At 38.9% G+C, this 11,515-nt stretch overlaps 1 protein-coding gene across 6 annotated transcripts; it reads right to left on the bottom strand.

Moving 5' to 3' along the window:
- Positions 1 to 5,480: 5,480 nt before the first annotated feature.
- On the bottom strand, positions 5,481 to 10,340 carry LOC105055287 (protein indeterminate-domain 4, chloroplastic). 6 transcript variants are annotated; one of them, XM_073246476.1, is made up of 5 exons: positions 9,993 to 10,340; positions 9,778 to 9,878; positions 9,329 to 9,608; positions 8,376 to 8,772; positions 5,481 to 6,915 (listed from the first exon to the last, which is right to left on the bottom strand). In XM_073246476.1, the coding sequence occupies exons 3-5, from the start codon at positions 9,489 to 9,491 to the stop codon at positions 5,730 to 5,732; spliced, it is 1,746 nt and encodes a 581-aa protein (XP_073102577.1). In that variant the 5' UTR covers positions 9,492 to 9,608; positions 9,778 to 9,878; positions 9,993 to 10,340; the 3' UTR covers positions 5,481 to 5,729. The 6 variants fall into 6 exon arrangements, with proteins under 6 accessions (XP_073102577.1, XP_010935371.1, XP_010935372.1 ...); XM_010937069.4 differs by having other exon boundaries at positions 9,329 to 9,604; XM_010937070.4 differs by having other exon boundaries at positions 9,329 to 9,591.
- Positions 10,341 to 11,515: the final 1,175 nt, after the last annotated feature.

Here is an 11,515-nt window from a genome sequence, read left to right as displayed (position 1 = left end):
CCTTTTCTTCTATTCTTTTCTCTTACCTTTTCACCCTCTTTATCCTTTTTCATTTGTTTCTTTCTTCTTTTCTCTCCATATAGATGGATTTCGAATTTTCAAATCCATTCGGATCTCATTTTCTTATGGGCATAAAATGCGATGGCCAAGATGCCCTTCATCTAACCATGATGTAAAATCTTAGTTTTAGTAGTCAAATTTTGATAAGAGTTTTTGAACCCATCTAGAACTCTTCATGGCCGTCCGTAAAATATGGAAGCTTGGAAGGAGACTTTGGTGACTTCAGGCATCAAGCACAGGAAGAAGATAAGAAATTATTATAAGTTTACATATTCAATCTTGTCCCTGGGAGTTGTATCATAATTAAATTCATTTTAACAATATAGATAAAAGTAAATGTACCAAGGGTAGAGAGTTCTTGGGTTTTGATTTGGTATATTATATGGTGTTATAGGAGTTTTGGTTATTAAAAGAATAGTATAGTTATATGAGGATTATTTTGGAGTATGGAAGTTTTCATGTAGAAGAAATATGGATAATTTTATATAATTTTAGTATATTTGGATGCACTTTGTTTAAGCTCATTCTTAAGTGTTGCTACGTAATGATTTAAATGATCTACAGATGAGTTGGACAGAGAGAATCAAAGAAGTAATTTACATTTTTGGTGAATGACTATATTTTCAATTTGATAGTTTATCTTGCTAGAAAGATATAGAAGGATTTTGGCCAATTCAAACAAGACAAAGCTGTAAGTTTCGGAAGATATAACTTTCTAGCTAAGTACTATAGATGAAATGTATAAAATATAAATTGGAAGAGAAGTCAAAATCACTTTTGTTACCTTTATAACTTACATTTCAAAGTCTCTCCTATTGTTAATTCCACTATCCCTCCACTTCCTTGATAGGTCGTATTCCTTCAGTTAATGGAATGAAACCATGAATTAAGATTACCTTGATATTTAATATTTCAAAAATTAAATTCCCAAAACCTTTGCTCCAAAAAAAAAAAAGCCTAAAATAAATATTTTATTAAATAAATAGTGACTTGGACAATAATACTATTATTTTTTCTATTTATATTATTATAAAATTAATTAAGATAAACTAATGAGAAATATCTAATTGAGTTTAAATTTAAAAGTAACTACCTATTTAAGTTTTAAATAAAAATATTCTCCATTTGAAACATAACTTAAAAGCAGCTATCCAAATAGGATGAAATGATCCAATCACTCTTACAATTATAAAACAATACTATACTATTATAAAATAATACTGCACTATTATAAAATAATACTACACTATTATAAAATAGTACTGCACTATTACAAAACAGTACTGTACTATTATAAAGTAATACTACTCTATTATAAGATTATATTACACTATTATAAAATATCACCGTATTGTTATAAAGTAATACTACACTATGATAATATAATCATATCTTATTATAAAGAAATACTGCACTAATATAATACAATAAAGTAATACTATATTATTATAAAGAAATACTATATTGATATAATGTAATACTGCCTTATTATAAAAAAATACTATCTAATATAATATAATAAAATAATACTGTATTATTATAAAGAAATACAGTACTAATATAATATAATACTATCTTATTGTAAAGAAATACTGTATTATTTTAAAGGGTATAAGGGTATAAAGATAATTTCAGCTAAAAATGAGTAGATGTTTTTAATTTATGTTTGGAATAGATAAATATTTTTACATAAAACTCATCTGAGAAGCTACTTTTAAGTCGAAAATGAGATAAGAGATTTATTTTTAATTTTTTAAATTAATTATAATAATTATTATTTTAATATAAAATAATTTTAAATAAATTATTGATCCAAGGTAGGTCGGAGGGTTCATCACGAGACATCAACATCATGTGGAACCTTTACCTGATGTGACTAGCCAAGACATGACATCGTTTATTTATCTCATACGTGGAACGTGAGGCATGGATTGCGTTTGCATGGCTTATAATGTTCAATTTTTTTTTTGTTTTTGGTAACCAAAATATATATTTTTTTATGGAATTTGTGCAACAAATATGTCAGACTGTTTGTATGCATTATCACCTTCTGGGTGGATGAATCATCCATTATTTCTCTAGCTAAGAATTGCCATAGGTCAGCTTCGTCAATACAATCCAAAAACTTTCAAAATTATCTGATTGCGAAAACAATTCTTATGGATATTTTCATAATCAAAGTTGCAGAATTTAAGTCCTTCCAAAATATCACAGCAATTATATCTGTTTGTTGCCCCTGCCATATATTTGATGGGCCAAGCCCAAGCTCTAATGTTGCTTGTAAACTATGGGCACGCCTTTCATGCTTGAACCAACCCAATAACATCTTCGTCCAACTCATGAAGTGCACGTAGGGTTGAGCACAGCATGTAGGCCAAGGGCATATTAAAAAAGGCACAAGGGATTTAATTTTCCCTCTATAACCTTCTAAAATTTTAGTCCTTGACACTTGGTTTCATTTCCACTTTCACAATTGCTCTGCAACCAATATTTTTTCAATAATCAATCTATCACTTGATCTAATTCTCTCTCTCTCTCTTTCTCTCTCAAATCTCTTCGGTATCCAAAGTACATTTCTCTCTTCATGTCATGCCATAGTCACTTTACTATCTTTTTTTTTTTTTTTTTTTTTTTTAAGGAAGTCAAAAGATATCGGCAGCTATGATCCTTAGTTCTGAAGCAAATGGAATTGATGATCTGAACCCACTTCAGACCTGCCACTTCCCATAGTGATAAAAGCATGCCTAAAAGAAATTAACTTGAATCCTTTGGTTTTCATCCATTAGTAACCGGTTAACTAGGGATGGAAATGGGTACTCTTTGGACTAAAAGTTGTAAAGTTTTCAATAAAGATGGTTCGAAGACCCAGCAGAAGCAATATATATATATATATATATATATATATATAGAACTTTGTTTGCAGGCTGGGCCATTTGCATCACTATCAAGTGCCCTACCAAGATAGCCGAAAGTACCAGGCTTTTTCACAACCAAAGCGCACAGATACAAGGAATGTTCCTTAATAACCTGATAGCCACTCTTCCTACCGTGGAAGAAATTAACCTTTTATATCATAGTACTCAAGGGGTCATGATGGTGTTCTCTTTGCATGTGATGTTGTGGCCCTGCTAATGTTATGAGTCAGAAGGATCCATGTGCCACATTTGGAATGTCCTCCTAAACATAGGATTCGCCTTTTAATGGAATCAATTTCCTTCAAAAAGCGTGTCTAAATGTCGTACTGTATGACAAGACTCTAAACCCTACAGGCCAACAGCATCCAGACAAGGCTAGAAACAAAGCTCATGTGCTTAATAAAGTTATAAACAAGATGGACAAATGTATTCTTGGGTCTGAGATCTATTATCTTTATATAATGCTGTTAATTTCTTGTGTTTTGGTTTTATGATACGATGGTTCTAAACATCACCAGCAATACAATTATCAACAAATGCCAGGGGTTTGGACGGGACTGGTGAGCACTGGATACGGAATTTTATGGGAACATGGCCTTAGTTTCTTTTATCAATAACTGCAAGCTTGGATTCCCTCCTTGTCCTCTCATTTTCTCAAATAATGAGTATCTAGTTGGCACTGTCTGGCCTCTTGAAGGAATAAAAAACAATTAGATCTTTGTGGAGTTTCACCATATTAAAAGAAATTAATCCACATGATTATGGAATCTCTCTCTAACAAGTTACTCAACAAAATAATTGCATTCTATCAGAAATAACAAAGAATGATCATCTCTTCGAATGTAAATTGATCTACTGGATTCAAGATTTTTCATGTGTAAAATTATGATGTGCTGCCCACGATAATGTCGAGTACCTATAAGCATCCATTGGATACTTTTTGATGTAGGGTTGGTGTGATGAGGTGGGGCTCATCAAAAGAATGGAGTGTCCCCACCAATCCTTCCATCAAAAGATAAACATAATAGAGAGCTATATATGCTACACCACCTACAAAAGGCTTACAAAACCCTTCGAAATAATATATGCAATCATGGACCTCCATGCATGCAAAATCATGTAAGTACGTATTATCTATCATACCTTTACGGTGTCTCTGTTTTCACGTGAACTAACAGCTCACATGCCTTTCTTGTTTCTGAAAACATCGTTCCAAGGATAATGAAAACATTATATATCCAAGGAGCCCTGCATGATTGTGATTTGAGAGAGAGAGAGAGAGAGAGGGGACTAAAGAACAACACTCAATCAAGTCCAGATTTAACATTGATCAATCTCAAACTCGAAACTATTTTTTTTCAATCAAATGATGATATGAGTCATTTGACTCTTTTTAAGTCCAAACTTAATTATCAAGTAAAAAGAAAAGAATGCACATGCAATTCTATCACTGATCTATAGTCTTAATTTTTGAATATTTTATTTTTTAATTTTCATAAATATATTTACATTAGAATGGTGTAATTTTTTTCTGATGTACAAAAAAAAAAAAAAGGAAAAATCGCACATGTGGGACCCGTATAGTGTGTGTATGTGTGGTGTAGTGTTAAAATAGGAAGACTTATCCATTCATCCAGTGGTCCTTCTGGGTACACCCTGTTCAGAAGCTGTAGGGAGTGCAGTATATTCGTGATAGGCCCGAGACAAAAAAAATTGCCACGCAAGTTGGCAACAATTACGGCAGCCCAGGTCTCCCATCTGCCCAGATTCGGAGAACAAAAAAGGAGGGGGAGAAACAAACAAGAAGAAGCGTTAAAAACACGCTAACCTGCGCCGCTCCTTTGAGCCCGCACAGGTTAGTCAGGTGGGACCCGGTTGGCGTGCGGCCGCCATGGTCAATTCCGTCAAACTGCAAGGGGGGGGGGAATGTCAGCATGGAATTATTTATTTATTATACTTGGTTGCGGAATTTCCATGCAGTAGAAATAGAATGTTTAAATATATAAATTATAGAGTTGAAACATTAAAAACATTCCCCACGTAGGAAGAAGAAGAGATTCATGGTTATTGAAACTCTCTCTCTCTCGGTCTCTCTCTCTTCACTTCATTCCAACCCAAGCACACACGTGCATACACTCATTTAACCTAATAGCCACCGTTCTCTTCATCTCCCTTGGCCTCCTCTCTCTCTTTAACCTCACATACAAAGATATATACTCACTCTCTTGTGTGTCTATGTGTCTGTTAGAGAGAGAGAAAGAGAGAGAGAGAGAGAGAGAGGACAGAGCAAAGGAACACAAGAGGACAATGGCAGTGTATGATTGTAGGGATCCAAAGGTGTAAGGAGGGATGCTCACGTTAGGCAGTGAGACAGGCGTACCAGCGTTGTCTCATGCACAACAGCTTTTAGTTTGAAGGAGAAACATACTTTTTATTAAGCAGTGACAACACCTTAAAGAAGGAGAAAGGAAGTGAAAAAAAAAAAAAAGATCAAAGAGAAAGAAAGAAACAAAACCCTATTTCCAGTTTAAGGACTATATATCACAGAGAACTTTTATCTAAAGGAAGCAGGAGAAATGATAGATAAGACCTGCTAGCTAGGAAACATACAGTTACCGGGACCTTACTGCACTAATTAAACGACAACCCTACAGTAACAACAGCAGCTTTCCCTACCAGTTGACCAAGTTGAGTCACATTACCTACCGAGTTTTCTTCTTTTTACTTCTTCCCTCTTGGATCTCTTCATTCCTGTCACAGATTCCCTCCAAAGGATCGACTTGAGGAACCGGACTTCATTTCTGAATCCAAGGAGCCTATGTCAATGCCAAGATGCTGTTCCCTCGTAGATATCCCTCCACCCATGCTTCTCACCATACTGTTCACCCCAAGAAAGTCTCTGGTTAATCCGTCAGACCCCCCGATGCCCCCAGTTGAAAGGTTACGGTGCAACTTGCCTTCATCCATGTTACACAAACCTGGGTTGAACCCACCAAACCCAGTCTGCTGTTCATGTCCACCACTAAATATTCCAGCGCTCCCATTGGCAAGGGAGTTCATAAGGTCCTGGAAATGGTTCTCGTTCTCTACCTGAGACCTTGAGTTCTCTCCATCGCCGCCGCCGCCACTAAACGCAGCCTGGAAACCGGTGGTTTTTGATCCACTAGAAAAAGAGCTGCCGAATCCTCTGAGCAAGGAGCCACCGCCGCCACCACTGGTGGTTGCACCCATTTGGGCAGCCTTCTGAAGTAGTGCAGTTGCTGACATCTGAGGCACTGAGGATTCATTGTACATAGAGGGGTTATACAGAGAAGAGATGCCCGAGCCCATGTGGTCATTCATGAGATTACCGGAGAAGAGGGTCGTTGGTTCAGTACTTGCATTGCCATTGTTGAAGTGATCCGGGATCAGCAGATTGGTGTTTTGATTGCCAGTGTTGTTGCTATTGTTCATGTTGCTTGTGCTGCCGCCATTAGAGAAGAAGCTAAGATTGAAAAGATTGGCAGCAGTGGCGGCAGCCGTGGAGGAAGATGAGGCATTATTGGTATTGGCTTGGAGGTCAGGGAGTTGCATCAAGCCATGGAAGGTTTTGCCTTGGAGCAAAGGATGATTGGATTGAGGGTCATCATTGAAGCCTTGGCTTGAGCCACCACCGAGGAAGAAGGGGGAGGAGTGCCGGGGCTGAGGCTGACGGAAGGAGGAAGGATTGAGGTGATCAAATTGCGTCCCACCACCACTTCCTCCGAGGCGGAGGAGGTCGGCAGATGGGTGGGTTTGATTCGGTAAGGAAGACAACTGGGGATTCACTTGGGAGAGGCCCAAACCCATGCTGCTATTCCCATATAAGTGGCTGCCAATGGTGCTAAGGCCGGTTGGAATCCTCGCACTCTCCTGTGCCAATGCATCACAGAAGGCTCTGTGGGTGATGAAACTGTCACGCCTGCATTGGTTAAAATCAAAAGTGAGATAATTCAGCTTTTTCTGGTTAATCAATTAGAACAGCACAATAGTAAAAGTAAGATTACTTCAAAATGTGGCAAGTGTTAATTCGTAAATTTTTGGGCCACGGCCATGAAGTCACTTGCTGTCTCATAGCACTCGTTAAAAGAGAGAGAACGGAAGACAAGTGATTTTCTTAGCAAGAAACAATTAATGTAAAACAGTACCTATCTCAATACTCAATCTTCCTTTTTTTTTAAAGTTCAATCTTGTAAACTATTAGAAAAACAGATCAACGAATGCATAAATCCAAAGAAGACAAGGTTGAAAACAGGAGCGAAATTGATGAAGGCACCAAACAGATCTCCAAGTTCCCCATGATAGGAACTTCAATGGATGGGGAAAGCCGTCACCATTCACCAAGAAAATTAATATATATAGAAACAAGAGGGTTCGAGTTAATTAGTCCACTTCCATTAAGAGGCATTTGGCAAAAGAGGAATAGATTGGAAATTCTCCTTGAAGTTGAAATGGGTCAGTGGTCTTATCTGATCAAGAGAAACCCAAATCTAGGACTGTTCCTTCAATTAATGCAAAGAGAGACTTTGCAAGGAACATGAAAACTATCCACCATCTACTAGCCCTCATTCCTTCATTAAATTCCAAACCCCATAAAATCTTTTATCCATCCCAATGCAAGATTTTAACCAAAACCATGAAAGCCACCAATCAGCAACCCCAATTTTCAGGACCTCCATCAATGCCCAACACCCATCAACATCCATGTATTCCAACACAAGAAGCAAACCCTGCAAGCCCTCCCTTTTGACGACTCCTTACATTTAATGACATCCCATGTATGTCACACCTTGAGAAAATAATGTGAGTGAGAGAGAGGAACCACCCTTCAAAAACGAAAGTTTTGTTGAAATGGGGGACCTCCAGTGCCCAAGGCCATGCCCGCAACTAGCCAACCCACAAGAGAACAAGACTGCTAAACCTTTGCCTATATGTCACCACGTGAATAGGGGAGAGAGAGAGAGAGAGAGAGAGAGAGAGAGAGAGGAGGGCAAAAGGAGGCGTTGGTTTCAAGGGGGAAAGATGACTGCCTTTTTTTGAAATCTCAATGACCATGGCAGTTCAGTTCCATAGACAATTCACGTGGGAGCAGTGCCCCGCTGCACCCAGATCTTTTCTCACTCCTGCCACCAGGGAATCCAGCCATAACTACCCTAACCCTAACACAAACACAAGAAACCCTAATCACCAAGCCCAAGAGCAAGCGTATCTCTGTCTGCGTGTGTGCTTGTGTGCGAGTGAGTGCAGCTCAGTGTGCACCGCATCACCATGATGACATGAATTAATGATGATGATGATGGTCCAATCATGGATGGATTCGATGGTTGTGATGGATGGATGGATGGATGGATGGATGGATGGATGTAATGGTGGGTGTTGTACCTGGAGAAGAGGGTGCCGCAATCACAGCGGTACTCTCGGGTGCCGCAGGTCTTGGAGTGGGCCTTCCAGTCCGACTGCACGGCGTAGCGCTTGGAGCACTTGTCACACTTCCACTTCTTCTCGCCGTGCTTGCGGCAGAAGTGCTTCTTGATGCCGGTGAGGTCGCCGAGGGCCCGCGACGGGTCGTGGTGGACGCAGGTCGGCTCCGGGCAGAGGTAGACCCGGCGCCGCTGCTCCTTGGGGTTCTTCTGCCGCAGCTTCCATGGCAGGTTGTGGCCACGGCGGTGCAGCTGAAGGTTCTGCTCCCTTTGGAACCCTTTGTTGCAGACCTCGCAGATGAACCGATTCGTCGCAAGAAGTGTCTTCGGCGACAGCGCTATCACCTCCGCATCCGGATCTGCAGTCACGATTGAATGACTACTGGTGATGGTTATCTCATCGATGTAAAAAAAACCCACCCGATGAAGATTGTGAAATGATTGAAGGAAAAACTTTGACATGTCACGCACAAAAAGATATGGATTATTGCTCGTTATGATGATGCCGATTGAGAGGACCGAAGGACTAATTGATTGAAATCAGATGATGATCATATCGAGTTGGAAGCTTTTCAAGGATTTTTTTTTTTTTTTTTTTTGATGGAAAGAAAAAAAAAAGGAAGATATGGAAGAAAGGCGAGGGAAAAGAAACCATTTCATCTACTATATATCACAGATATCCAATCCATTGAACTAGTGAATTGGGATCCAGAATCATATAATTAACGAGCAGAACAGAGAAAAAATATGCATCAATTCACAGAATCATTGGTATTATTGAGTTGTTTTTTTAGAGCTCCAAAAAAATAAAAAATAAAAAAAGAAAATCAGAGTTAGGGTTTGAGGGAGTAATATGAGGAGGAATTGAAAGAGAGGTGGAAGTATGGAAAAGAGAGCGAGGGTGTGGATACTTGCTTGGATTTCCAGGGAGATTCCGCTTCTTCTTTTGAGGAGCTGGGGGCTGTGAAGCAGCAGGTGCTGAGGAGCCCGGAGTGGAGGAAGCTTGCTGCTGCTGTTGGTTGTGGTGCTCTTCCTCTCTAATTCCAAAGAAGGGAGCCGACGACGAGGCTGCTGCCATCTCTTAGACCAAAGCAGGAAAACAACACGGCCCTTTTCAAACCTTGATGGTGTTCTTGCTCTTGGTCTCTTCCTCCCTACCTACTGTTGTTTTTTGGTTTCTGGTAAGGATCACTGACTAGTCCAAATCAGAGCCACAAAAAAAATCCTCACTACCCAACATAGAACCATGAGCACCCTTTTGTTCCATCTATTTCTATGTATCTATCTGCCCACCCTTCTCCCCTCCCTCCTCTAAATCTAGAAGCCAAGAAAAAAACCAAAGAAAGGGCGGAAGAGAGAAATACCCCAAATCTTAGTACATAAGGGTGCGGCCTGTGGATCTGTATGCCTAGCAGACAGCCCTAAACAAAAGCCTCCAAACTCTACCTCCTGACTCTTCCTACCTCTACAAAAGAACAAAGAGAGAGTTGCACTCAAAACAAGTAAAGTGTGAGAGAGAGATAGAACAAAACAAAGTAAGGGAGAGAAAAAAAAAAAAATAAAGAAAGAGAATACAAACCAATCCAAAAGACCTCTTGCTTTCTCCTCCTCCTCCTCCTCCTCCTCCTCCTCCTCTTCTTTCTTCTTCCACTCGTCCCTTCTATATGGGTTGTAGAGAGAAAACTAAGACTTTTTTATCTAAACTTCTTTCAGTTGCTTGTCATACTTTTCCTCCTGCAATTCTTCCCTATGTCTGATTCTCTTTTTTCTGTTCCCCTTTTCTCCCCTTTCTTCTTCTCCCTATTCCTCTTCCCTTTACACCACAAATAAGAATTCCAACAGAAATCTTTATAAATTGAAAGAGAGAGAGAGAAGGAGAGAGGGGGAGAGAGAGAAGGGGCTTGGCGGGGGTAAGGGAGGTGCTGTTGATGGAGGTTCACGCAGGCAAGGGTGTCGTTATGCGGTGAGAGAGGGGGGCCCACCGTGCTGTAGCCCTCACCCTCTCCCCACCTCCTTCTCTCGTTCCGTGTCTCCTCTCTGGAAGGTGAGGACAAAAGCCAGCAACCCATCCTCACCCGCTTTTCTCCAGCTGGTAAAAGAGCCACACTCCCCTTGTGCTACTACAAGTGTAATAAGTAACAAAAAGAGATTACCTGAAAATAAAAAGGTAGCAAAAAAGTTTTTTGAATGGGATGGAGATGGGTAGATGGAAGGGGCTTTCTTACCCTTTTCAATGTTTGTGTATTTTTTCTCCTTAATTGTTCCTCTTCCTCTCCTGTATATATATGCTCAAAGTCATTGACAGATATCTCTTTTAGCTCTTTTCGATTTGGAAATAGAATTTAGATCCTCTGAACCACGTGCTAGTCTAGTTTTATCAAGTTCAATCATCCATTATCCATGTATAATAAATCCGATTTACCAAAAAAAAAAAAAAAAAATCATCCATCATCTATTTGATGGGTTAATTACTTATCAATGGTATCTGATTAATTAGAGATGAAGTCGAGTCCTATTTTACCTATCCATCCATTTATTTATAATACGTGGGAATGATGTCATCAAAGTTTGAATGCTGGCCAGCTGAGCTAAGGCTATTTAATAAATCCTTATGTATTCTTATTTTGTCTAATTAATTTAATTAGTTACTGTTTATGGGTGGGACCCACTTGAATGCATTGGATGGTGGTTAATGAATGAACTAGGCACAAACTTTGAACTGAAGAGGATCCCAACCCAACAGACAAGAAGTTCCATGGCATTTGTGTTTTACCAATTACAAGATTTAGAAGCCTTTTAGCTTGATGGTATGGAATACGTACGTAGATGCATGGTTCAAAGATGATAAAATGTTAAAAGAAAATTTTTAACGTGTTAAATAATTTATAGAATAAGATATCAAATGGAACTAATACTTTTTTCGGGGTAGAAAAATGGGACTAACTCTTGATGAATAACTTATATAGTGTGACTCTTAGTCTAATTAATTGGGTTATCATAAAGCCATGGACTACAGAATACCGATGGCCTAGACTGAATACTACCCTAATCCTAGTTTTTTATCGAGCTTTCTCCTATCTTATTTTTGTTTCTTGAAAAACT

This window comes from Elaeis guineensis, chromosome 12 (assembly GCF_000442705.2).
Source record: "Elaeis guineensis isolate ETL-2024a chromosome 12, EG11, whole genome shotgun sequence".
Lineage (NCBI taxonomy): Eukaryota > Viridiplantae > Streptophyta > Magnoliopsida > Arecales > Arecaceae > Elaeis > Elaeis guineensis.
This window is presented reverse-complemented; position numbering and strand designations above follow the sequence as displayed.

Excerpts from the sequence above, each read along its gene's own strand:
- LOC105055287 (XM_073246476.1), bottom strand. The coding sequence starts at position 9,491 with ATGGCAGCAGCCTCGTCGTCGGCTCCCTTCTTTGGAATTAGAGAGGAA. Across the intron at positions 8,773-9,328 it reads GAATCTCCCTGGAAATCCAA|ATCCGGATGCGGAGGTGATA; the intron begins GCAAGTATCCAC and ends TCGTGACTGCAG. Across the intron at positions 6,916-8,375 it reads TGCGGCACCCTCTTCTCCAG|GCGTGACAGTTTCATCACCC; the intron begins GTACAACACCCA and ends TAACCAATGCAG.